Here is a 27,885-nt window from a genome sequence, read left to right on the forward strand (position 1 = left end):
AATACGGAGTTTTTTTTAATAAAAAAATTATACAAACGATATTCAATTTAAATTAATATAAAGCTCAGGAAAGGGAATTCAAACTCCTCAAGAATCTTGAAAAACACATCTATATTAATCCAAAGTTCGCAGATGGTGCTTTACTACAGTGAAAAAATAAAATCATGCATATGCACACTCGTACGGATTTACCACCAACTTTCTTCGTCCTAATAATTAACTGTCTAACCCGTTAACGCCATTGTTCTCCTAAAAAAAATCTAAAGCTTAGGGAAATGCTAAATGGACTGGCGGAAAAGCAATTGTCGTTGGACTCGCCTATGGATCTGGGCTTAAATGTTTGTTTTGTTATGAGATTTGTGTTTGGGCCAAGGATTTGAAATAAAAAGAAAGAAAAACATAGAAGAAGCAAAAGGGGATCGGGGCGGTCAGTAGCAGTTACAGTCTAGACTCGATCGAGTCGCAAATGGCTTCCTCTCCATCTCCCGCCTCCTCATCCGCTTCCCCACTGCAACGCCTCTCCACCTTCAAATCCTCAATCCCCACCTCCGCCACCCCAACTACCGCCACCGCCACCGCCACCGCATCCCCCTTAGACACATTCGCCTCGGACCCAATCTTCTCTGTCTTCCTCTCCCCCTCTTTCTCCTCCACCACCTTCTCCTCCGCCGCCCTCTCCTCCGGCTCCCCCGCCTCCACCGCCGAAAAGCTCCAGCATGCCATCCGCCTCCTCGAGTCCCAGCTCCGCTCCGAGGTCCTCTCCCGCCACTCCGACCTCCTCGCCCAGCTCTCTTCCCTCCACCACGCCGATCACGCCCTCTCCACCGTCCGATCCTCCGTTGCCGCCCTCCAGTCCTCCCTTCGCCACACCCGATCCGAGCTCTCCGACCCCCTCGCCTCCATCCGCACCCTCACCATCCAGCTCCAAAATCTCCATACCTCCTCCGATCTTCTCCACCACTCCATCAGAGCCCTCCGCCTCTCCAGTAAGCTCCGATCCCTCGCCTCCGACGACCCCGAGCGCCTCGATCTCGCCAAGGCCGCTCAGCTCTATTGCGAGATCTTAGCTCTCTACAACGAATACGACCTCGCCGGCATTGATGTGGTCGATTCCGAACTCGAGTGGGTCAAAGAGACTGGAGACAAGTTGCGTACGGAGGCGATGAAGGTATTGGAGAGAGGGATGGAGGGTTTGAACCAGGCCGAGGTGGGGACTGGGCTGCAGGTGTTTTACAATTTGGGGGAGCTGAGGCAGGCTATGGATCAGCTGATTAACAGGTATAAGGGTATGGGGATGAAGAGTGTGAGTGCAGCATTGGATATGAAGGCGATTTCGGGGTCGGGAGGAAGCGGGTTTGGGCCGGGTGGGATCAGAGGAGGCGGGGGCACGCCACAGATTGGCGGTGGTGGAAAGGCGAGGGAGGCGATTTGGCAGAGGATGGGGAGTTGTATGGATCAGCTGCATTCGATAATGGTTGCAGTATGGCACTTGCAGAGGGTGTTGTCGAAGAAGCGCGACCCGTTTACTCATGTTTTGTTGCTTGATGAGGTTATTCAGGTGAGAGGATTTGTCCAATTGTGTTTGCTTTTCAATTGTTTGATTACTTGATTGTGTGTGTATGATTGATAAAAAGCATGAGAATTTACTTATGCTTTTGTATTCTAGTACTTGCTCAGATATGATACCGGCCTCCTTTCTGTATTAGTTGATGGATACATGAAAAAAATATTACTGGATTACTATTAAATTGGATTAAATTGGACTTAGTTCAAACCTAATCGTTTAATTGGCAGTTCCTAAGAAAAGTTGTCATCTAATACTGGCTCTGCTGAAGTCAGACCAGTCATCAACTGTATTCTACTGTCGAATTTGGGTTCTCTTTCATTTTCTCATCAGGTCTAACAATTTCGTACCACGGTTAGCGTCAATAGTGCACCATGTACCCGTGAGCTGTTACAGTTTGTTTTTATTTACTTTGTGTTTTGGTTTACAAATGGATGACTAATTTTCTGTGTACGATGATTGATTTGCACTACCACGGTATGACCAAAGAGTCACCTACAAAATTGAAGCTTTTAATCTGTGTAATTGTTGACTTACCGCCCAATTCTGCTTTTTTTAAGCTTTACTGTTATTATTTCATCCCAATAACTTTTCTGCTTCATTGCTAATATTATCGGCAATGGTTGTTACTTCTCATGCTGTCCAAAGTCATTAACTTTGGTTCACGTTATATGTTACTTGCTTAGGAAGGTGAGCCCATGATAACAGATAGAGTGTGGGAGGCCCTTGTGAAGGCTTTTGCCAACCAAATGAAGTCTGCTTTCACTGCATCAAGTTTTGTTAAGGAGGTATTCACTATGGGGTATCCGAAGCTTTTCTCTATGATAGATAATCTTCTTGAAAGAATTGCACGTGACACTGATGTCAAAGGAGTTCTACCGGCTATTACATCAGAGGGAAAGGAACAACTGGTTGCAGCTGTTGAAATATTCCAAACATCATTCTTGGCACACTGCTTGGGTCGTCTATCAGATCTTGTGAATACTGTATTTCCAGTGTCCAGCCGTGGAAGTGTTCCCTCTAAAGAACAGATCTCAAGAATTATATCACGGATTCAAGAAGAAATAGAGTCTGTTCAGTTGGATGGGCGATTGACTCTTCTTGTATTGCGAGAAATTGGCAAGGTTCTTCTCTTGCTTGGTGAACGAGCTGAATACCAGGTAATCTTTTAGTTATCTTGCTTAGTATAACACCAATGCAGACAAATGATCCTAGTCTTCTTTTGACTGATGTATAAGGGTCTAAAGCTAGATGTAATTAGCTCAATAAATATGGTTTCCATTGAATACAATTCATGCATTGACTTGTAGTTTCTGCATAATCTTAATCTATTGGTTAAGTTCAAAGTCTATTTTGTGATGTCTAGGTCCTTGCAATTTTATTCTATGAGGATTTGGGTTTTTAAAAAGAGTAAATTGTAGCAATGGTCCCTTAACTTTAACTCAACTGGAGCAATGGTCCCTCAACTAAAAATCCATTACCATTGGTCTCTCAACTCATCAAAATGTGCAGCTATGGTCCCTCAACTAAAAATCCATTACCATTGATCCCTCAACTTTAATCCAATTGGGGAAATGGTCCCTCAACTTTAACCCAATTGAATCAATGGTCCTTCAACTTTAACTCAATTGTAGCAATGGTCCTTCCAACATAACTCATTTTGACAACATTCTTACGAAGTTGACGAAAAGGACGATAGCTACACGTTTTGATGAGTTGAGGGACCCTAATTGTAGCAATGGTCCTTCCAACATAACTTATTTTGACAAAATTCTAACAAGGACCATAGCTACACATTTTGATGAGTTGAGGGACCAATGGTAATGGATTTTTAGTTGAGGGACCATTGCTCCAATTTGATTAAAGTTGAGGAACCATTGCTACAATTTACTCTGTTAAAAAATCATCAATGTTCTGATTCAGATTTGTAAGTCAAAGGATAGCCAGCTCTTCTGAAAGGTTGTGCCTTATACCTATGATTGATCCAGAGGAAGGCATTTGAAAGACATTTATATAATAGAAACTTGTGCTGACTTTTTTTTTTTGGACAAGTGATTTTTTGCCTGTGTCCAAATATTTCTCATTGTATTAATACGTCCCCAATGGCAGATATCAACTGGTCCTGAAGCACGTCAAGTCAATGGTCCTGCAACCCCTGCACAGCTCAAGAACTTCGTGTTATGTCAGCATCTCCAAGAAATTCATACACGCATATCATCTATGATTGCAGGACTGCCCATTATTGCTTCAGATGTGTTGTCTCCCTCATTAGGTGTAATATATGGGGTTGCTTGTGACTCAGTGACGTCTTTGTTCCAAGCTATGCTTGAGCGTCTGGAATCTTGCATCTTGCAAATTCATGAACAGAGATTCGGTGTGCTAGGCATGGATGCCGCTATGGACAACAATGCATCACCTTTCATGGAGGAGTTGCAGAAGTGCATTCTTCACTTTCGTAGTGAGTTCCTGTCTAGGTTGTTGCCTTCAAAAACTGCTCCCGTCGGAACAGAGACCATATGCACCAGACTCGTTAGGAGCATGGCTGCACGGGTTTTAATATTCTTTATCAGGCATGCTTCTCTTGTCAGACCCCTTTCAGAATCAGGGAAGCTAAGGATGGCTAGGGACATGGCTGAGCTGGAATTAGCAGTAGGGCAAAACTTGTTCCCAGTAGAGCAACTTGGTGCACCATACAGAGCCCTTCGAGCATTTCGACCTCTCATCTTCTTGGAGACATCCCAACTTGGAGGATCTCCTCTTCTTCAAGATCTACCACCAAGTGTCGTACTTCACCATCTTTACTCCCGAGGTCCCGATGAATTGCAATCACCGTTGCTAAGGAACAAACTAACACCTCTTCAATACTCATTGTGGCTAGATTCTCAAGGAGAGGATCAGGTATGGAAGGGTATCAAAGCAACACTGGATGACTATGCCACGCATGTAAGGGCCCGAGGTGACAAAGAGTTCAGCCCTGTCTATCCTCTAATGCTTCGGCTAGGGTCATCTTTGACTGAAAATGCTCCTGCGACCCAAAAGTCTTGATGTCCGGTGTATCTCTTGTAAGGTACATGGTTTTCCTTTGTTTTGTTTTACTAAAGAATCGCGTTAACCTTTTTACTTCTTATGTCTCTTCGGCTGATCATTTTGTTATTTTATTCAGGATTTATGTCTATACCCAGCAATTTTGATAGGTTAATGTGAGGGGTTCGTAGCTAATCAACTCTGCAGGACAAAGAGTAGTACCAGTTCCTCGAAAATTCGTTATAATTTGGTTTTGTATCCATTCTTTCTCGTCGCCCTTGTATTTGTGGTAATATTGTCCTCTGTTCATGTAATTATATTAGCTACACATGGTAAATTGTACTGTTACATTTTCGTTTCGGTCGAATTCAAGCTTTATTTCAATATATTTCCCCTCAAACTTTGGTGGCTGCTTCAAATAGTTTTAATGTATGTAATCATTCCGGTATTTTTCATGGTTGGGGGGGGGGGGGGGGGGGAGGAAGAACTAAGAGGAATGTTTTGTTTCCCTTGAATTTTGAAAGCGAAAAATAGGTGCATATCTTTTTATTTTATGGTACCCTGGGGAACTCTATCGTTTTACGTCAATTGGAACTGTACAAGGTAGAGCTGTGTTTGGACGAGGGGTTTACTAGTTTCAAGGGATCGATGTCAAATCAGCAAAAACGGAGTGCAAAATATTAGATAGAGGGGATTGGAAGTGTCCTTCATTGGCGTTACAAAGGTACGTGAGAGTGATTTGTAAATCTTTACTTAACACGAGTCACTTACAAATCTCTTTAATATGCCTTTTAATGTGTAATTTTAAACCGCTTTATCTAACATTTTGCGGTCTATTTGTTTATTGAATGTTGCTTATATTTCAGAGTTGTTGTCACGGAAGTTCCATTTCCATCCTCTCCCTCTAATGATCAAATGATCTAAAACCATTGAGCAAGGAGGACTGTGCTGTGCATCTCCAGTTCCACTTCCATTCTTTGCTAATGTTGCTTCAGGACATATTTCATTGAAACTCCCCCATAAAAATTCCAACAAATTAGGCATCCACAAGACACTTTCCCCACAGTGGTGGATAAAAGTTGTGTCCTTGCATGACGGTGTGGTTCGAATCTCATCGGTGATTAATCTAACAAAATCTATCGTTTAACAAAAAAACGACACCTTTTAATTTTGCCAACAATAGCTTGCTTAAAGTGGGCCAACTCTTGTTCTCTCCTTCTCACTTAATAATTCAATCTCATTAAAAAAAAAGGATCAGTATCATTAAAAGATTATCAAATATTTCATGAAGCCAGATTAAGTTCGAGAAATTTTTGTGTGCCGGGAAAACACCAACACGTTGTATTATCATTTATGTGTTATAATATTGGTGGACAATATAATTAATATGTTCTACTTGTAGGATTAAAATTAAAACTAAAAACAATAGTATAATTTAAGCATAACAGTATCATCACGTGGCGATGTTCCGGTTACACTTAAAATAACTCGACCAACTGAGGGCGTGGGAGTCCAAATCCCTCTGTATGTGAGTATTTTCATGAAGGCTCCTATGTGTGTATGGATATGGTCGCATAGCTAGCTGATCTAACTGCCTGCTGCAACTTAGAATTTACCAAAAACTAGAGATAATAGATAGCCATAAACATTTTTTCGTCATTAGAAGTCAAATATAAACAAATTTTGGTTAGCACTTGTTGAAAATGCGTAAGACCATAAAGATAAAGAATGAAAGTCCGAATTCTCGTCGCAATGTAAAGTTAAATGCTCTACCATTAGAGTTACAATGACTCCCTCAAGCATCCCTTTCGTTTTGTCATTACATCATCGACAGTAGCTTGCTTGAAACGTAACACACACATTAGCTGGCTTGCAAAGATCAGTGATGACTTCGCATCCACGTTGGTCATATGGTTTCCTATGCCAAGAAATGTATTATAGCTTAAATTGTTTTTTTTTTTAGTGAATAAGATTAACTAAATTCACTTAAACAACTTCAAATAAAAGCATTTATTCAACTTGGAGAATTGCTTTTGCTCAGGGTTACTCATCTACAAAATACTAATCGTGGGTGATTAGATAGGGTTGAAGAACAGAAAGATGCTTAAGTCCATAAGCACTTAAGCAGAGCATCAAATAGAAAGAAAAAAAGAAAGCACTTATGCAGTCAAATTCAATGATTAAAAACATCACTTTCTTCGTTGATACTTCAGTTATCTGCAGTGCCACCATGCACTGCAATGTGGCACACAGTGATTTGCCAACAAGCTGCCAACTATTTGGACAGCCAAGCGCCAACATTCCAGATTTCTGATATGATGTGGGATGTGGACATGGATGCTAGAGCATTCACACATCCCTGTCGAGATGTTATGATGTCTTAAATTTCCATTTTAATCTGTAGAATACAACAAGACTTTATACTAATTAAAATTCTGTAAGCCGGCAAGGCTATCAGCGTAGTGAGCAATCATCATGTAACATAATCAGGAAAATACTAGAACAACATTGAGGTTGTAGCGATTCACACAGTAGCTCGAAAATAAATTTCAATTTATATGATTTTAATTATTGAATGTAATACACGAGTCTCACGAGTTCGATTTTTATAAAATATAATTCCCATATATATAGTTAAATTTAGACTGTTTCAGTAAGCAATGTTATATGATAAATCAAATAAACTAAGTACGTGGTTTTTGCATGAAAATAACCTCACATGAACCAATGGCTTTAAATGTAAGAGGCTGTTTCTCATTACAAACAAACCACATCTTGATTTGTGAGCAAAACATTATTTTTGTGAATCTAATTAACAAATTTCTTTTGCACATCTCACATTATGATTTGCGGCTTACAAGTAAATAAGAATAACTTCTTCGAGGCAATTAGTGTTTCATATGGAATTAACTTGTCACCTTAATAAAGGATCCTCCTCAATTGACTACATTGCAGATTTACTAAGTTTTATGATTATGGTCAAAATAATTTATATTATAGAGCACTTCATAAAGATTATTTCTGTAAAAAATCAATAAAATATGAAATCATTTATAGTCACTAAATTGTATAAAAATCATGAACGAATGTGATAAGATCATTAAGAACCATCTATCTATTTTCTAGAGAAGAAAGGATATGATTAGCATGTCTACTTGCATATGGTCTTTATAGATTTAGAAAAAAGCATATGATAGGATCCCAATAGAAATTTTTTGGAGGATTCTATAGAATATATCCAAGTAATAAAGAATATATATGATGGAGCAGGGACTGCAGCAAGAACTCATGAGGTCAAACTGAAAGCTTTGCCATAACCATATGATTACACCATCCTCAGCTTTGAATCCTTACCTTTTTGCTTTGGTAATGGACGAGTTGACATGACATATTCAAGATGATATATCTTAGTGTAAATTGTTCGCAAATGATATCGTGTTGATTGATGAAATGCAGGAGGGAGTAAATGCGAAGCTTAACATTTGACGGGAAGTGTTGTAATCTAAATGTCTTGGCCAAAGTAGGTCAAAGAAAGAGAATATTGAGTGCAAGTTCAGGAATGGGGGCCTAAATGATATAGGGATGAGGATTGGAGATCATGCCTATATCTTGTAAAATAAAAGAGAATTACATGGAACTATATAATACAAGCTGGATGAATAAAGTAAAAGAGTGCATTGAGTGTGTTGTGTGATCATTATATGCCACTAAAGCTTAAGAAAAAAAGATAAAAACTTTTGGACAAATCTTGTTCTCTCCTTCTCTTTTCCATAGTAATTCAATCTCATAAAAAAAAAATTAAATATTAGAAGATAATCTTTTGTCTGACGGTGCACATATAAAGTATAAGAGACAAGAAAAATCATTTTAACACACTCTCTCACCTTGTACACACCTCTTAAGTTTCATAACCATTAGATTGAACAATTAAGGTAATCAACGGTCAAGATTACTTAAAATTCCCCGACCAACTGGGAGTCCAAATCCCTATGTATGTGTGAGAATTGTGGCAAAGGCTCCTCTGTGTGTATGACTATGGTCGCAACTGATCTGACTTCTGCAACCTAGAATTTGCCAAATACTACGAGATAGAAGTTAGCCATAAACAATTTCTGTGTCATTTAAGGTCAAATATAATTTTGGCTACTACTTGTTGAAAATGCGAAAGACCATAAAGATAAAAGAATGAAAGTCTGAATTTTCATTGCGATGTAAAGATAAATACTCTACCATTAGAGTTACAATGACTTACTTAAGCATCCATTTCGTTTTGTCATTACATTTTTGACACTAGCTTGCTTGAAACGTTACATACATATTAGCTGGCTTGCAAAGATTAGTGATGACTTCGCATCCACGTTGGTCAGATAGTTTCCTATGCCAAGAAATGTATTATAAGCTTAATTATTTTTTTATTAGTGAAAAAGATGAATTAGAATCACGTAAACAACTTCAAATAAAAGCATTTATTCAAACTTGGCGGATTGCTTTTGCTCAGGGTTACCCAACTACAAAATATTAACCGTGGGTGATTAGATAGGGTTGAAGAACAGAAAGATGCTCAAGTCCATAAGCACTTAAGCAGATCATCAAATAGAAAAAAGCACTTAAATGCAGTCAAATTCAATAATTAAAAATATCACTTTCTTTGTTGATACTTCGGTTATCTGCATGGCCACCATGCACTGCAATGTGGCACACAGTGATTAGCCAACAGGCTGCCAAATATTTGGACAGCCAAGCGCCAAATTTCCAGATTTCTGATATGATGTGGGATGTGGACATGGAGGCTAGAGCATTCACACATCCCTATCGTGATGTTATGATCTCTTAAACTTCCATTTAATCAGTAGAAAATACAACAAAACTTTGTACTAATTAATAAAATTCAAGCCAGCAAGGCTATCAGCGGAGTGAGCACTCATCATGTAACATAATCAGGAAAATACTTGAATATTGAGGTTGTAGCATAAAATCAACTTCTTATATGCCACTTATAAGGTCTCTTAGTTCATCGAAGTGGTATTCATACAATAGCTCGAAAATTTAATTTCAACATGTGTGATTTTAGTTATTGAATGTAATACACGAGTCTCTTGAGTTTGATTTCTGTAAGATATATATGGTTCCCAAGTACGTGATTCTCATATGGGAATTAACCTCACATAAACCACTATAGATGGCCATAAATATTAGAGGTTATTTCTCATTACAAAGAAACCTCATTTTGATTTGTGAGCAAAACATTAATTTTTGTGAACCTAATTAACTAATTACTTTTGCACATCTCAGTCTTGACTTGCAGCTTACAAGTAAATAAGAATAACTTCTTAAAGTCATGCAGTGTTTCATATGGAATTAATTGGCCTCCTCAATGAATGAGGAGTTTCTCCTCAATTGACCACATAGCCAATTTACGGAATTTTATGCTCATGATCAAGACCGTTTATATTATAAAGTACTTTGTAAAGATTATTTTTGCAATAATAATAATAATAATAATAATAATAATAATAATAATAATAAAATATGAAATCATTTAGTCACCAAACTATAAAGAACCATTTATCTATTTTTTACAATTAATTGATTAAACAAGTTTTAACTATATAAAAATAGAAGATCCATATATAGAGACTTATAAAAGGAACGATTCAAATTATAACATGAAGTTCAATAAATCAACGACTAAGTAAATTAGGAGAAACTCCTCAATCTTGAGGAGCCAAGCATGGCTCTTTTCATATTTGCCACCAATTTTTTGTTGTTATTGAATGGCTAGCGACGTGCCCTGAATGCTCGTCTACCCCATATGGCATGCAGTGATATATATTATTTTAACACTTATCTTAATACCCGAAACAACCATCCTCTTGAATTGACCAATGTTTCCATCTTCCCATGTAAAAACAAGCCCCAGCATCTTGTTTCATGGGGGTCATACTCTGATAGCGAATGAGTGTGTGTTTGTGTGAATCCCGTTATGAAGCTTTCCTTTTCTTGGAAAAGAAAAATATTGGAAAAAGAAATATTAATTTTCAGCATCTTTGTCTTGTGTCCTCTTCTTTTTCCACCACCTTCAAAACTCACCTTCTTCATTAACCCTAATATTTATAAGCTCTTGAGTCCTCCGCTTTAGCATCAAAACAGCTGGGAGGTGTTTCCTAGGACGGCCCAGCTGTAAGAAACAATGGGGAAGAAAGTAATCCAGCAAACTACTTCACTGAAAATATCTAAGAAAGATAATAAAGAGTTTAACAGTTTGATAAAACTCCTGAGGCCTAAAGTCTACATCACTGACAGCTCTAGCTTCAAGAGGCTCGTACAAGACCTCACCGGCAATGGAGTCTCGAATCCAATTACCGCTCCCTCCTCCCTCTCGCACCCTTTGGATAACTACAGACCGCTGGTCGAGGAGGAGAAGGAAATCCCAGTAGTTGTGGATCTTGAGCCTGAAGGAAGCGCGGATGTGTCTACCGATGTGTACTTTGATTCTTCGGAACTGTGCAGCCAGGTGTTTATGAATGACCAAGAGTTCAACCAGTTATGTTATCAGATTTATTCGGAAGATCATACTACAACAACTACCAGTAGTTCAGAAGGTTCAGCAGAAGAGCAATTGTTGGTGGATGATATGTTACCTTTTCAAGATCTTGAGCAATGGCTCGATTTAGACACTGTTTATCATGAGCCTAACCATGATCCTTTTTTCAACTATGGTTGTGCTCAACTTGATCAACAAGTCAGCATATATGACTACGAGCTCTCAGGAATGCTATGATCGAATTGTTAAATTTCGTTGTACGAGCATCGCTCTTGTAATATTCTTTGTCTTGATGCTTAATTAAGCAGTTCGCATGTTCATAGCAAAAGAACTGTGTTTATTTGATGTGTATTCTTTGTGTAGAGAGCCCATTTCCGCTTTTACACGTTACCGTTTTTAATCTGTTCAATCGTGCTACTCCTCCGTATTCTCATCTGTGCTTCTCCTTGAGATACGTATGTGTACATTATTACATGCTTGCTAACATTATCCATTCATCGGGGACAGTCGTACGTGTCGTAGAATGGTGGATTTTTGTTCTACTTTAAGAATGGTGGATCATTTTTTTTAAAAACTCTGCTACTAATTTTTGGATTCTATTATGTACAGTATGAATGCACTGCACAATCAACGTCTACTCGTATCATCTAGTTTATTACTGTTTGAAACTTGAAATCTACTACAGAGAACAGTACGCAAAATGTCAGTCAGAATCAACAATGATTGGCTTTAAGATATTGAGTTATGTCCTCCGTCATTAGTATCGTAACTTTGAGCATATGATCTTATGCATAAAAGAAACGTAACAGTACATAGATTAGGCATAAAAGAAGCGTAACGATACGTAGATTACATATTTGTCCAGCAATATATGTGAGTCACAACTCACATAGAGAGAAACACAAAAGCAACCTGCAAATGCATTTGGTGGTATTGCTTTATTACATAGTTACTTCATGAGAGGACGCACGACTCCAACTACCAGTGTCTGTTGTGAATGTTATGGTACATGCGGCCACTACAAGATGAACTGAAATGTAATCTGTGCTTGTTTTGAGTTTTTTTTTTTTTTTTGAATTTATTTGGAGACGCTTGTTTTTCACTTTCAAATTCAAATTACTAATGAATTTCTTCACCTCTCGCTTGCATTGGCACTTGAGCACTTAATCGACGACGACTCAAGCCTTTTGATGTTATTATGAGGAAATACTAATACAGAGGTCAGATTTTTAAACTTTTGACGTTCCATTGGAAAAGGTTCAAATTAGCTGCATAAGTACTTGTTTTGAGATTATTTGGATAACGATGATTAAATTTGGTAGTGGCTTTTATGTAGGAGCCATTGACATTCTTATGAGATTAGAAGAGATGAAGATTGCAGAGCTAAGATTGCTGAGAAACTAGAGAGAGAAAGAGAGAGCAAGATCGAAGAACAAGAGAGAGAAGGGAAATCTTTCTGTGTATTTTCATTAACCAACTCAATGTAACAGTACAACAATCTAACACCGCTGTGAAAAGTCAGGAGCCTTTGGGCGAGCTGTCTGCTGCTTTTATAAAATTAACTTTTCCTTTCATTTTTGGGCAGAGCTTAACGCAGAGCTGGTTACAGTCCGATAATTCTTTTGGAGGTTTTCAGGTAATTCTATAAGACATTATGCGATTTATGATCTGTTATGATAAAACCCGAATTATTTCTGAACTTTGCATTCCTATTTTCCTGTATAGGTAGAGAAACAAAGCCGTGATTCTCAGCCAGCAACGCCTGCTGATGTACATTATACGTTCTGTGGCTGACTATTCCCCCCGAAGTCGTCAACATTGTGATCAAATGGGTGTTAATGTGGATTAAGAAAATGGGAAGTGGGCGCCCACTGCTTTCTCCTTCTCCACTTGGTTTTATAAAGCGTTGTAGGGATGTTTGTGACATTCATCGACTTATTTAGCTTTATTTTCAGTATTAGCGGTCACTGAATAATCCCAAATGACATGGTTTTTACTTTCTTCGAAAATGTTCTCCAAAACGGCCACTAATTCTACCTCAAGGCAATGCTACCAATTCGGTAATCAACCGGTTTTTCAAGACGGTGGAGACTTTTCTAAGCATGGTGATAAGTTTGGAAATGAAAAACCAGCTGATTCAAGAATGTTTCGAGTTTGTTCACATCACTAGCCGTATAGTGCAATTAATTGCTAGCACGCACTTGTTTTGGCATGGAGCACAAGCTTTGGACATGCTCATTCTTGTTCTAAGTTTCAGGAGTTTTTGCAGTCTTTTTAACAAGCTTTAATGTCTACAAGATTTGAGGCTTTTCAATAACATCCAAGTATTTTCATTCAAGTATTCAGGTTCAGTACCTCCGTTCACTTTCCCACGAAGAGTTTTGCTCTCACATGGCCCTCATTTATTTGGAACTGCTCTCCTATGCCAAAATGAGCCATCAATAACCAAACAAAAGTCACTAGCTCTCTTGCTCAGCAGTTGAGCATGGTCATTCGCTCGGCAATGACTTGCAGTATAATTTCCACCCACTTTTAGCTCATCAGCTCCTATTTCTTGTCCTTCAATTTTCTCAACTCTTTGGCCAGAATACAAGCATCGAACAACACAGATTTGCTTCTATCCCCTTTGACAGCAACAGGCTCAACATCTGTATTTACCTCCAGGAGTTTTTCACAAGCTTCTTTCACTTGTCCGGATCCTAGATCCCTTCTGCTGAAGAATTTCTTGGCTTCTGCGCATGTGTCCCGGAATCTTATTTGTCCAATTCCTGTTATAGAAGACATCATAGAAGGCTGCATAACTAAGAGGTACAACATATACTCAGATATGGTCTTACCGTGTTCTTTACTTTTTTTAGTTTCATCACTAACTTCAGGCCAAGCTTCACCTTCAGCTTTGCTTTTGTCATCGTTGAAACACAACTCTGTAGCAATGTGCCACAATAAAATGCTCTTGTCATATTCCACATCAACAACGTAAGATAGTAACTTAGTGATCACCTTACTATCCCAATCGTTACCCTCGAGAACCCAATCACCTCTGGCCGCACCTATTTTCCTTGCAGTTTCAGGATCATCAGCGAGCAAGGATTTACTTATCAACTGCTCAAAAATAAAAACCCATAACTCTTCAGCGAGTGGGTTTTTGGTCCTATATGTCAACTTATCATGAAGATCCTTGAGGCCAAATAAGGTGATGACTTTAATGTAGCCAATGCCAAAGTAGCATACCATATCGAGGACATTTTCCGCTTCTCCTTGAGGGAGTAATGTATCAAGTTGAATGTAGAGACAGATTCGTACGACCTCCGAAATAGGATTCTCCTAATCCACTCCAAACATTTCGTTGCTTTTGTTTTAGGAATGTGGCCACCCTCATTTCTTGTTTTTGCCGTAGGCCACCACCACGATCTCTTGAAATCGAGATACTTTCCGAAAATAGTTTTAGCTAGACGAGAATTTTGCCAAAACTTATTCAGAGAAGCAATGGTCCAATCTGAGAATGTAAGCATGATAATAGCTATTGAATCCAAGCTTATGGCATCAAACAGCAAGGTATAGGCAATTCTAACATCAAACGAGTGCAAACTCTCTTTCTCTAATCTATAGAAGAAAACAAGGGCTACGACAATCTCACTGAAAGAAACCACCCGGAGAATGTATGCTGGCTTAGTATGCACCACAGCAGCCTTGGTGACGAAAGCTTCATACATAAAGTTGAGCTCAGCTGCAATTAATTTAAATGCTTCTTTCGGTGTTCTTTCATGGAAGACTGCTCGACTCTCCTGGCGTTCATGGAAGCTGAAAATGAGATCCACAATTAGACCCTTGAAGATTTGATAGAAATAACGAGCATGTTTCACCACTGCAATATCACTGTCCAGCTCATCTTTGCCTATCACGTAAGTCACCGTCCTAGATTCCTTGCTGCGTTCTGCTGTGACTTCCATGTGAGTTGGAAGTTGGGAATCTTTTCTCGAGGAGTACTCATCCATAAGCTCGCGTAATTCGGTCCTGGATCAGCTTCTTTTATCATGGCTTCCTCGAAATTATCCAAGCTTGCACTATACAAGGACCGTGTGCGTGATAAGTTCATATCTATATATATTTTACATCAAATTCACTTGTCTTTTCTTAGTTAGTTCCTTATATTTTTGAGCTATTTACTTTGTTTTTGTGTTTTGTAGGATTTGTCAAGTAAAGAAAAGAAAAATAGCACAAGTGGAATTTTAAGTAACAAATTCGTCAAAACTGCCTGTGCAGGTCAGCTGACTTTGGAAACGAGTTGCGGACAGCTCAGAATGAATTAGAGAATGAGCCTTATATGCTTGGAAAGCTACGGATGTCTATTTTCTGGAACATTTCGCGGATTGTTAATTTCATTTTTCTAGAAGAAGTTATGGCTGTTTCAACACTGAAAGGTTCCCAAGAGGCTGAGCAGTTTGTAACTGACAAGAAAACATTGAAAGCAATAAATCCAATAAATCTAGTAGCCAAAACTGATGCAATCAATAACAAACCAGCTGACACCTATTCAAATATCAGAGGAAATGGAATTAAAGATGAGGATTAAGAGGGAGTAATTGGCATAAAGGCTACCCAAGGAGTTACAATTGTTTTACATTTTTTCTCACTTATTGTCATCACTAAATGGCTATTAGTGGGTGAGTTAAGGAGAAGAAAATGATGCAGCAAGAATTGGTTTAAAAGTAGCATTGGGGAAGGAAGGAGAAAAGGAAGCCTCAGGCGATTTTTTTCGGTTCTATTTTATCAAACTCATGTCTACCTTTTGTTTTAACTTAGGGATTGTGTAACTAAATTTTTAGTAGTTAGAGGCTGTTTGAAGCCCTGAATATGATTGCAAGTTTGTTATGACATTTCGTTTGAATTACTTTTATAATGGATGAAAATTGGTTCACTACTTGTCTCATTGATGAATTCTTTATGTGTTTTCTATGGATGCATACTTAGTAAGCATATCTAGGATTCTAATGCTATGAATATGTGTGTGCCTGCCCTTGTTGAATGAGGACCTACATATGTTCTAGAGTAGTACTTGTTAATTGCAATTAACATGTGAACCAATTTCTAGGTTAAGTAAGACAACGCCAGTACTTACGATGCCTTGTGATGACTCAAACTCTTTTCGTTCTTAATGATTTCTACTTGTTAAATCTATGAACACATCATTCTAGATTGCATGTTAGGGACTAAGTTAAGTTGAAAATGCCATTCTCTTAACATACTACAGAAGAAAGAGTAATAGGTTGAGTTCTAACATTGAGCCAACTTGAGCATCTTCATCCGGAAATAGAAGGAATTTGAATGAAACATAACATGTTTGCATGATTATTTGGTGGTGGATAGCAATTCCCCTAATTCGTTTTTCTTAATTTGCGAACTACTTAAAATCTGTTTTTGTTCTGTTTTCGTTCGATTTAATTTAAATAGCAAATCAACTCCAAAAATCCCAAAAATTTGTGTGAGTGTAGCTCTGTGTGTCTAGTATCTGTATATAAAATTTCGTAGACTTTAGATAAGTGTAAGTCGGTCTAATAATTATTTTTTGGTGGCTGGTCAGTAGGGACAACAGCCCAGTTTTTGTGACATTTTAAGTAGTTAGATAAAACAATCTTCTGCGGGAAAGACCCTTATTTTCATATGACAAATATTATTGTTAATAAGGAAAATTAATAAGACATTTGTGTGCTACTTTGTGGTGTTCTTTTAATCCTATCAGTGCGCTTAGCATACTTGATGATTCCAGCAAGAAAAAGGAGGCCGGTTGGAAGCCAGAGTTTATTTTTGGGAAAGGATCGAATGAAGACATACACAGCAGCTGCAACTTGGAATATGAGGCCAAGAAAGTGCCTGAGCCACAGAGTGTTATCTTCAAGCGCAAACGCAGTAATGGTGTCTGGACCGCCAAGGTGCAACAAAAGAAAGGGAGCCCAAAATGCCAGAAGATCACCAGGATAGTCGTCACCTGCATGGTCGCCTTGGCTGTTTGAGATTAATCCAATTGCAAAGTTAGCAGCCCAGTCAGCGAGCAAGTAAGATGACCAAACGATGAACATTATCCCCATGTTTGGCGTCCGCTTTCTTGCGGGTGCAAAAAGAATTAAAAGGGTCTGCAATGTGAGGCTTAAGAGGATAAAGCCCCTGAGGTTCAATTGCGAAAGCACATACATAGCAAAATCTTGTTATCCCTAAGGGGTGATTAGTAAGCATTTGAATCAAAACTGCAAAACATGCACATATATAACTATTTGAGGACCTCTTCTCTTCTTTTGTTGATAAAGAAATGACATCTTTGGTATTCTTTCTTGGATCCAAATTTTTCTGTAGGAAGTCATTTGCATTCATTATTTTTAAAGCTATAAATTATTTTCAAATGAATACCAAACAACCTCAAAGTTATTCACCAAACCGGCCTTCTTTTCGTTACATAATATATAGAGGGAAGCGTGGCTTTTCAAAAAAGAAGATTTGATGAAGCAGACATTGAAGAGAAAGCAGGAAATGAAGATGAAAGAAACAAGGTTAGAGGAAAACCTGATGTGATTCGAGTGTGCAGGAGTTTGCCTGAAGCTTACTGAATTTCGCGTCTCAAGTGTGAACCTTGTCAACAACCATACCGGGAGACTGGGAGACTGGGAGTCAAGTCACTAAAGTCTCATAAAGATGGATGGAAGTTGAAGAGTGAGGATACCGATCCTCGAGGATCCCGGAGATCACCTCTAATCACATTTTCATCATATTTCGTCAAGTAATAATTATATTCAATTTTAAATAAAAAAATTTACAATAATTTTTTATTATACAGTGTATGATAAATAGATATAATTAGAAGATCTCTAGATCCTTACTCTGAAACTGAATTATTAGCTGGGGAAGAAAGAGGCACCCTGGAGCCGTGGGCCCATGCCCATAATCAAATAAAGAAAGACCTTGACTTTGATCAAACAAGGAAAAATAAAAAAAAATGGTACTGTTCACTTTAACGAAAAATCATATTTTTATATTAAAAAATTAATTCTGGTACTATTTATCTTGGGACCATTTTTGCTCACCATCATTTAATGTGGTGTACGCTCACCACCTTATTTATCACCGTTAAATGAGTTTGAATTTCGAGATTCGTATAATGGATAAGCATAAATCTCAAAATTCAAACTCATTTTAACGATGATAAATATGGTGATGGGCATACACTTCACTAAATAGTGGTGAGCAAAAATGCACTCATTCACCTTACCCTTTATCTTATCCTTATCGTTAAAAATTAAAGTTTTCCAACCAATTTAATTAGTTTTCCTTAAAAAAAAAAAGGGAAGAAAGACCTTGACTAATTATTTTATATTCAGAGCCAAGGAACCAGCAGTTTGCATGTGTTCTTTAGTGCCTATAGACATTATTCATGTTTTTATATGAATATTAAAAGTTATATGGCTTATTTTTAGCTCAGTTCCTGCAATTTTATTTTGATCTTAATTTATCTTTTGTAACTCAAAAGTTACTTTACTTTTTGTAACTAAAAATTCGTTCTACTTTGACCTGTGGATTCTCTCTCCTCTCTCAAACTTATAGGTTGTTTCTTGAAATATATGTGGGACCAAACACTCAATAAGACTATGCTACATGAGTAATAAATTTGGTTATAAATATTCATTAAGCGTTAACATTCAAGAATCAAAGAACATTAAGTTTAAAAGAAATTGAAGAGATGAGCTTTAGAAAGCAAAATGACAAGTTTTGATTTACAAAGATCAAAGTTGAATTAAAAAGAAGTTCTAAGAGGCGTAACTAAAATGAAGTCTAAAAGATTTAAGCGGTTAAGAATATCCGAGAGTATCCTATCAGATTCCCTTTTTTTTTCTTTTTTTCTTTTTTTTTTTTCCTGAAAATTGAATATGATTTTTCTATTTATTTTACCAAAATATGCACTTTTCCCTACTTGGGCCGAATATGAAGGATTGTCTTCCAATTTTTCAGACAGAGTGATTTAGAATCACCATTCTAAGTTTGTCTCTTTGCTGTATAGCACCAAGCCAATTCTTTGTCACAATTACTTGCCAAGCCTTGTTCCTGAACCAGATGTTCCGGGAGTTTTCTAAGATACATGTTTAAATATTGTTCCTTCGATTGACAGGCTTTGTCGTTTTTTCGGTTGAAATTGAAATGCAGAAACACCTGACCGATTCTTTCACAAATGATACAACTCCAAGTAGTTCACCACAACTACCCATGATGCAGCGAGCCAAGAACTCTTGTAAGGACAAGGATTGTCTACCCTTCACTTTCGGTGCCCTCCCCGTGCCCTCCTGTTTGTGTGGTCACGATTAAGCCACGTTAACATTTTATATTACTATTCATTTTTGTCTTATTATATCTATAAAAAAAATAATATAAAATATTGACGTGGCTTAACCGTAACCACACAAAACAGGAGGGTACGGGAATGACACCAGAAGTGGAGGGCAGACAATCCTTGTCCCTCTTGTAAAGGGTATGCAGATTCAGAGGAACTTGATGATGAATACTGGCTCAATAATGGATGGGACTAAAGCATGCAAAAGCGTGGTGGATTATGGTGACAAAGACGTGGACTAGCCCTGAAGTGACAAGCAGACAATGAGAATCGTAGAATAGTTTGAGGGAGGTGTAAAGTAAAGAATCTTATCTAGAATAGTTTGAGTGAGATGTAAAGTAAAGAATCTTATCTAGAATAGTTTGAGTGTGATGTAAAGTAAAGTTGATTGTGATGTAAAGGAGATTTCCTTTATATTCTTTAAAAAATGGACAAAAGAGGAAGATGCGTCTCCTCCGCTGATAGTTCTAGGAGAGGTTCGGGAGAGTTCACTCCAGGCCTATAACTATGTGTATGTATGCTTTGTAATACTCAGACTTGCTTAATATATCAATAAAGAGTGCTTGTTTGTACATCCATCCTTTGTTATTCTACTTTTAAGTCATTCTAAAGAGTAAAGATCCTAGTTAGTTTATAGCTTAGTTGTCTTCAGCAACGGTAGTAGACTTACGGACGTTAATTTGGGTTGCACTATAGGTAGAAGACTCCTAACTGCGAGGTCTACATCTCAGGGCCATAAAATTGGGAATACAACCCAACTTTCGGGCTGGCAAAAATGTCCAAACATCTTGAAATTGTTAGTTTTATTGGCTAGGTACGGGGAATTGACTTCAGCACCAAAAATCTATGTCCAAAAACTTGCATTGGGCTGGAGTTCTGCCTTCATGATGCTCTAGAAACCGATGATGTAACAACGCTAAATATCACTGTAATGAAGCACTTTTCAAAATACCTTGGATGGAAAACATTGTTGAAGCTCACTCCTGAAGGACATAAAAATATCTGGTGAAGCAAGCACGTCGAAAACTCCATAATACCATATTTGTATATACGCACATACATGAGCAAAATGATATGTTGGGCCGCTTTAGAGCAGTAGAACAAATCAAAATTACTATAAGAAAACATTGTAGCTTACCGACATGAGCAAAGGCAAAGGCCATTATGAACTGATGTTAAACAATGTAAGCAAAGCATAAAAAAACATGACAGTATGATAGACACATATTGAAAACAAGTTATTTGACAAACAAAGAGAACAAGAAGCCTTTGTCATCTAGCTTGCGTTTGTTGTGGAGCTGGAACGCTATGCAAGGATTTCAGTTGCCTGCTAATGAGCTTACTGTTATGCATAGCCAGTTGAAGTTCAAGGTCATCCGACCACCATTGCTCTAACCCGTGTGCCTCCAGAAACTTCTGTTTTCCTTTTGACATCACAAACAGCTTGGCTGCTACTTGCCCGTTTGTTGGACGCACATTCTCCTTGTCGGCATTGGCTCCTTCTATTCCATCATGTTCAGTGTAAGAGCAGCAGATATAGTCACTGTTATTTACATATAAATGAGGAACCCATTTTCCCAAGCCTACACCAGGATTCTTCAGACCCGAAAAATTTGGTATCCAATCCTTCAATGCAAAACCAGGAGCTTTATCCCCCTCCTCTTCACTGCTGACCTGAGTTCCACTGCCCGAAGGGAGCATTGACTTAAATCTGTTCCAAGCAAATCCTGCTTTCTCTCCAATATTTCTGAAGCTCATTGCTAGCGACACAGAAGGCGGGTTGAACAGATGAGTCTCCACATACATCCCTTCTTTGGCCAATGCTTTTCCCACTTGGAGAGCAAATCCGGCCCCCAATGAATGTCCTGCAATACACACATTAGTGCTTCCATACCGTTCAGCAACTGATTTCAAAGCCTCCATAGCTGTTTTAAACCTCACAGAACCCTTCAAGCTCTCCCAAGCAAGAAAACGAAGGTCATCTTCAATATCCCTTCTCATAGTTGGGCCTTTGAGCAATGTTCCTCGAAGTGCTAGAACCGCCTTTGGCGCTCCACTTGGTCTGATAAGTACAAAGTCAGCAAGTGCTGCAGATCGGTCCCATTCCAGTATTGCCCCAAATATGGATCCATCTCTTTCATCGATTAAGGTTTGGGACAACTTATACTTAAAGGGTATCCACCATTTAGGAGCTAGAGCATGTGCTTCATCTCGATTCTCTTGTCTGTCGAGTTCAAGCAAATATATTGCTTGTATGAAGCACGCGATTACAGTTCGTTTATAATTCCCGTCCTTCCTGTATGAACAGAAAATTTTGATACAAATTACAAATACACACATTGACTGGCTCAGGTGATTTGTCAAACCTACAATTATTTACCAAACTTCTATCTGAGATCCAATAATGCATTTCCCTAATTGATCAGCAATTTAATAAGGGCGATTTAGTCCTGAACTATCACCTCAATAAAAATTAGGTCCCTAAATTATTTTTAGGTAAATTAAGTCCATAAATTCATTAAAAATTGTTAATTTCATATCTATTAGACTTGCAAAAATTCTGTTATCTTCTCTGTTCCAGACGTAGTTTCCTTTTACGTTCCACAAAAACAAATAAAATTCAAAATTAATCATTAGATATCCAAAATTTCATGGGCAAGTTTCTAAATTTCCACATTTATTAGGAAAAAAAAAAACCATTCTGCTAAAAAATAATCACCAATCCAACATATTTCAAAATTGTAAAGTTCCAGAATTTCCTGAAATCTTATAGAACTCATAAAAATATGAAATGGGTACTTACCAACTCGAGTTTATGAGGTCTCTCCAATTCGGAGAGATCAAATTGCGAGGTCCGGATACATGAAAAGCGTATGGATGAGGAGCCTCTGCTGCCACAACTTCCTTAGCTATCTCCTCGCGGCCGCCGTGCTCTGTCATTAATGCACTGGCACCAGAAACAGCACCGCCTCGTTCTTCTTCTTCCTTCTCTCTTTGTTCTGGGTTTGTTTGCATGATGAGGAGGGAGAGAGAGAGAGAGAGAGAGAGAGAGGGATGGAGTGGGGGTTATGGAAAAGGAAAGGTGAAGTCTTTTAATTGGTATCTGATTCGAAGGACATGTCGGCTTCCCTTTTAAATTAATTATTTTAATGATTCGAAACGCCTGGTTTCAACGCCTCCAACGGTCATATTACTGGCTCACTCAGTGGGTTCGATTCTAAATTACCATATCATCCCTCTATAATTACAATAAAATGTCATAACAATTCCCTTAAAAAATCCCCAATTTTTTTGCATATGAATTCTCGTATCGAGAAAATTATAAAACAATTGCATCTATGCATTGTGCTGCAAGTTCGACCCCCATCTATACTTCTCATTCCTAAAAACTAACTATCTAATGCACAAATGTCATCGTTTTACTCAAAAAGCATAGAAAGCATTTTTTTAGAGGGCAATAAATCTGAAGGTTATTTTGGTAAGTGGAGTCCTTCCTGGGGTTTTAGCATCAAATTGCAAGCTGGATTATGTTATGTTGGTGGGGGTTAAAGAAAGTCAAATGTTATACATTTGCATAATGTGAGTTTAGGATATCCTTGGGATCCTTCTCCAACGATGATATTTTGTTAGATTATATGGATCGTGTGGGGTCACTTAGTATATTTCTTAATCTAGAAGTTAAAACATTCAGGAGCTAACAATGTAAATTGAAGGAAAAAAAAAAAAAAAACAACAACAACAACTAAATAAAATCAATGACGCATGACTTTTTGGTCTAGCAACATCAGCCTTCAGCACCCGTACAAATATACATGGCCGTTCTGAGATTTCGTGGATTCTGTGTGAAATTTATAAAAGGGTCTCTCCTTAAAATAGTTTTTCAAAAAAAAAAAAAAGGTAGGACAATGTACTTGATGCTATAAAGTAATAATTTAAATCAAAACAAATTTTAGGTCTTGCGGATTGTAAATTTACATATGTAGTTAAATAATAAGTAAAAAAGGTTACAAACATAACCCTCACTAAATAATCAAAAGCAGTTCAATATTAAACAACCAAACAAGAAAAAAAAAATGCAACAACTCTAACTTTAAAGTTTTACTTGAATATAGTAGCATTATTATATAATAAAATTAAAAAGAAAATCGTTTTCATTGTTCTTATTGGCACTCCGAATTTTTGTATTTATATTTAGAAGAAAAAAAATGTACACCTTATAAGGAGTGTACAATACAATTTTTTGAAGATATAGCATTTACGTATAAATATTAGATGGTAAAAATTTTAGGGAAGTGTTATTGGCACTCCAAAAATCTCATTCTACACTCTTCACAAGTGTATTTTTTTTTTTTAAATATAGAAAATTTAGAATGTAAAATTAAATTTTTAGAATGCCAATAATAATTCTCAAATTTTAAAGGATTTTTCAAATTTGAGACGTGCGTTTGCATTTTTTGCTTTTCCAAAACCGCCTTGGCAATTACAAGAAACGAGTGGTCTGATATGATTTCTATCGGAAAAAAAAAATGAAGATTGAACTAAAACGCTTCAAATTAATCAAATGATTTAAGCACATGATGTTTTTCTTATTTCTTGTCGCAGTTTATTCTTGTGTTCGCACGCTTCTGTACCAACCAAAACGATATATCTCTTTCAAAACTTCTCTGCTTTTTCCTCAGAAATTCTTTCTATTATGATCAATTTTACAGTACAAAATCTCATTTTATTATGACATTCGGGAAAATATTTTTTAATTTTGTATAAGGAAGAGTAACTGAACCAATCCTAACCAAATTATCACTAAATAATAATGAGTTTGATTCAAGTAGAGCATCTTACACGAGTCAAAAAGTTTACATCAGAAATAACAATAAAAAAAGATGGCATCAGTGCTTTACGATTAAAATGTCAATATGTGACAAAACGTGGATTGACATAAAAAATTGTTGTCAAATTTGCCAGCAACTTCATATCTATTTTTAATGATTAATAAATACTTTTTACCATTTTTATTATTTTTTTTGTCCTACAAATACTTTTTAAAAATAAATAATGCAATAAATAATCTATATATAAAGCCAACAAAAAAGGTGAATAGTGTTTTTGATGTCACCAAGCTTCAACAAAAATTTAGACAAAAATGCCCCTAAGACAAACAACTTCAAAGACAGCCCAAAATAACGCATAAATAATGCAGGGGCATTTTCATCATTTTAACAGTGTTTTTTTAATAATTAATTTCTTTTGTACAACTTTTTTTTATTTTTTATTTTTTAAATTAGTATCTTACAACAAGATAGCAATAATATGATTTAATCAGTTATTTATTTTAAAAAAACATGTTCAAAACATCTTAAAAGGCGTGTAATGTTACATCCCACATCGCACAGGGGAGTGGATCTTGTAAGCCTTATATGTATATTTTCATCTCTACCTAGTACGAGGCATTTTGGGAACTCACTGGCTTCGGGTTCCGTCGGATCTCCGAAGTTAAGCGAGTAACACACGAGAGCAACCCCATGATAGGTGACCCACTGAGAAGTTCTCATCTGAGTTCCCAGAAACAAAACCGTGAGGGTGTGGTTGGGGCCCAAAGCGGACAATATCGTGCTACGGTAGAGTTGAGCCCAGGATATGGTGGGGGCCCGGGTTGGGATGTGACATGTAATGCCGGTTATAAAAAAGGTCTTTGGAACGTGGATAATAATGTGATTAAATTAGTTATCAAATGATTGTTTTTTTAACGAACGATATTATCTACACTAAGAGGGAGGGGAGGTGGGCTTAGCTTCACAATTGGTTAGCAATAATGTGATTCAATTAGTTGTTTATTAAATATTATTTTCACTATTTTTAAACACGTTCAAAACATCGTAAGAGGTATGTCATGCAGTTATAAAAAAGGTATTTCACATGCGGATAATAATATGATTAAATTAGTTGTCAAATGATTGGTTTTTTTTTTTTTAACAAACGATATTATTTACACTAAAGGGGAGGGAGGTGGGCTTAACCTTACAATGAGCTAGCAATAATGTGATTCGATCAATTGTTTATTAAATATTATTTTCTCTATTCTTAATGTAAATTGTATAGAGACCAATTTTATTATGTGAATTCAGCTGCTTTAATTGGTTTATGAGGAGTTTCTACTAGCATGATCTAAGATTATTTATTTACTTCAAATGTTTAACTTTTCTTTTGTCAATTTACGCATATAAATACATTTAAAATGTGTAAGTCACACGTAGGCAGTGGTACTAACAATGTTTTTTTAATAATTAATTTTTTTGTACTGTTTTTTTTTTTAATTAATACCTCACAATAGGCTAGCAATAATGTGATTCAATCAGTTATTCATTCAATATTATTTTCTCTATTTTTAAACACGTTCAAAACATCTTAAGAGGCTTGTAATGCTGCCGGTTATAAAAAAAATCTTTTGCACGCGGATTGTCACATCCCGGTCTGGACCCTCTACATCCCGGGCTTAACTCCACCGTAGCACGATATTGTCCGCTTTGGGCCCTGACCACGCCCTTACAGTTTTGTTTCTAGGAACTCACATGAGAACTTCCCAGTGGGTTACCTATCTTGGGATTGCTCTCGCACGAACTCGCTTAACTTCGGAGTTCCTACGGAATTTCAAGCCAGTGAGCTCCCAAAATGCCTCGTGCTAGGTAGAGATGAGAATATACATATAAGGCTTATAGAATCCACTTCCTTGGACGATGTGGGATGTACCCAAAGCCATGAGCTCCCAAAAGACCTTGTGCTAAGTAGAGATGGGAATATTGATAAGTCACATTTTGCATGCATTTATATCTTCCTTATTTGGTGTCTTTGTGATTGTTTTGGATTAAACTAGTTGCATTTTACACTATTTGGTGTTAGTGTGCAGCCAAGGGTGAACTTGGATCAATGGGAAGGCAAATGAAGTAAAAACATTCCAGAAAAGATGTGAAGTGTTAAGAGATGCAATTCGGCCATATTGGGTGATTCTAAACAAAGCAAAAGCATGGAAGTCACCTATGTGGTTCCAACATCAAAACATGCATTCACATGCATGTCACAACCTTGGCCGTGTGTTCCCATATCATCCCATCATTTGATGCAATTCTAGCACCAAATCAGATTCCTCACAATCCCATTTCCATCACTTAATTCATTTCAGCCATTTTGACACCAACAATCACAAACATCCATTCCGTGCACTCCATTACATTTCTACACTTCATCTTTACAGAAATTCACATGCATTGTGATTAAACAAGTAACTCCTTGCAGCCATCATTTCAGAAATCCAACTCATCCCTTTGTCCATGCCGTGTGTTCTTCCCATTTCCAGATTTGTATAAACATTTTCTGGTGCTCCAATTCACCTTTGCAAGTTCCACTCACTTGTTGCAGCAAGGGCACATGCATTTTGATTAAACAAACCACATGCTTGCAGACATTGTCCATGCCATGCGTCCACTACCTCAGAAACCCATCATTCCATCTGATTTATGCTCAGCCATCTGAGTTAAACAAATGCAAGATCCAATCTGATTGTTGGAGACACATTCTTTTTGATAAAACAAGTCTCATTGGACATAAGAAAGGTCCGCAAGTTTTCTTCTTCAACCATTCCATTACACACACTCTATTGGCTCCATTTTCTGTCCATCATTTCACTCTCATTCTCCCTCTCCATCCCATTGCATTCGATACTCTCTCAATCTCACAGAAACTATCCATTCTCTTCCACACACCCATAACCTCTCCCATTTCACTCCATTCTCTGTCCATTTTCTGTCCCAAGGGCAGAAACCATTCAACCAAGCCATTCTACCTTCATCCGCACCACATTTGGAGAAGCAACACCAAGGAACTCTTCAAGGACTTCAACATCAGTTTTGCTTCAAGGGTTTCTCCTTCTTAATCTTATGTTCACTCATGTTATTTATTTTTATGTTAAATCTTTGTAAACATGAAGTGTAACTAATCCTCCTCTAGGGATTCGATGTAACCTTGCAAAGTTTGCCATGTAATTAAGTTAGAATGCTCAGTTTGTCCATCTATTTCTTGTTTCATTCTCTGATTTAATGGTGACTTAGTATGTTGATTTTAATGTTTGATCATCATTTGAATTAATCACTAAGTTGTGTAGCCAAGATTAAGACACACATCATGCATAATCTTGGTAGATATGTGAATGAATGAAGGGAGTGTTTAGCACACATCCTGCCGAGTTATTCCCTTTGGTTTTATGAAAGTTTCTTGTACATTACATAATCTTGATTATGAACCAAAGTTGCACATCACAATTAGGTTTATGATTAGAGACATTTGATCAAATCCACACATCATATGGTTGATCATATCCAAGTGAAACAAACT

At 37.3% G+C, this 27,885-nt stretch overlaps 3 protein-coding genes across 3 annotated transcripts; 1 reads left to right on the plus strand and 2 right to left on the minus strand.

The window, feature by feature from the left end:
• Positions 1–427: 427 nt before the first annotated feature.
• Positions 428–4,983, plus strand: LOC137707833 (conserved oligomeric Golgi complex subunit 5-like). The gene is made up of 4 exons (XM_068446757.1): positions 428–1,558; positions 2,251–2,724; positions 3,674–4,631; positions 4,728–4,983. The coding sequence occupies exons 1-3, from the start codon at positions 467–469 to the stop codon at positions 4,607–4,609; spliced, it is 2,502 nt and encodes an 833-aa protein (XP_068302858.1). The 5' UTR covers positions 428–466; the 3' UTR covers positions 4,610–4,631; positions 4,728–4,983.
• An 8,696-nt stretch (positions 4,984–13,679) lies between these two features.
• On the minus strand, positions 13,680–15,127 carry LOC137709089 (uncharacterized). The gene is made up of 2 exons (XM_068448230.1): positions 14,351–15,127; positions 13,680–14,234 (listed from the first exon to the last, which is right to left on the minus strand). The coding sequence occupies exons 1-2, from the start codon at positions 15,125–15,127 to the stop codon at positions 13,680–13,682; spliced, it is 1,332 nt and encodes a 443-aa protein (XP_068304331.1).
• Positions 15,128–20,646: 5,519 nt separating this feature from the next.
• Positions 20,647–22,586, minus strand: LOC137708018 (GDSL esterase/lipase At4g10955-like). Its single transcript, XM_068446979.1, has 2 exons — positions 22,307–22,586; positions 20,647–21,799 (listed from the first exon to the last, which is right to left on the minus strand). Exons 1-2 carry the CDS (start codon positions 22,516–22,518, stop codon positions 20,776–20,778), a joined length of 1,236 nt encoding a protein of 411 aa, XP_068303080.1. The 5' UTR covers positions 22,519–22,586; the 3' UTR covers positions 20,647–20,775.
• Between the last annotated feature and the right edge of the window lie 5,299 nt (positions 22,587–27,885).

The sequence above is a fragment of the Pyrus communis genome, chromosome 11 (genome assembly GCF_963583255.1).
Source record: "Pyrus communis chromosome 11, drPyrComm1.1, whole genome shotgun sequence".
Taxonomy (NCBI): Eukaryota; Viridiplantae; Streptophyta; class Magnoliopsida; order Rosales; family Rosaceae; genus Pyrus; species Pyrus communis.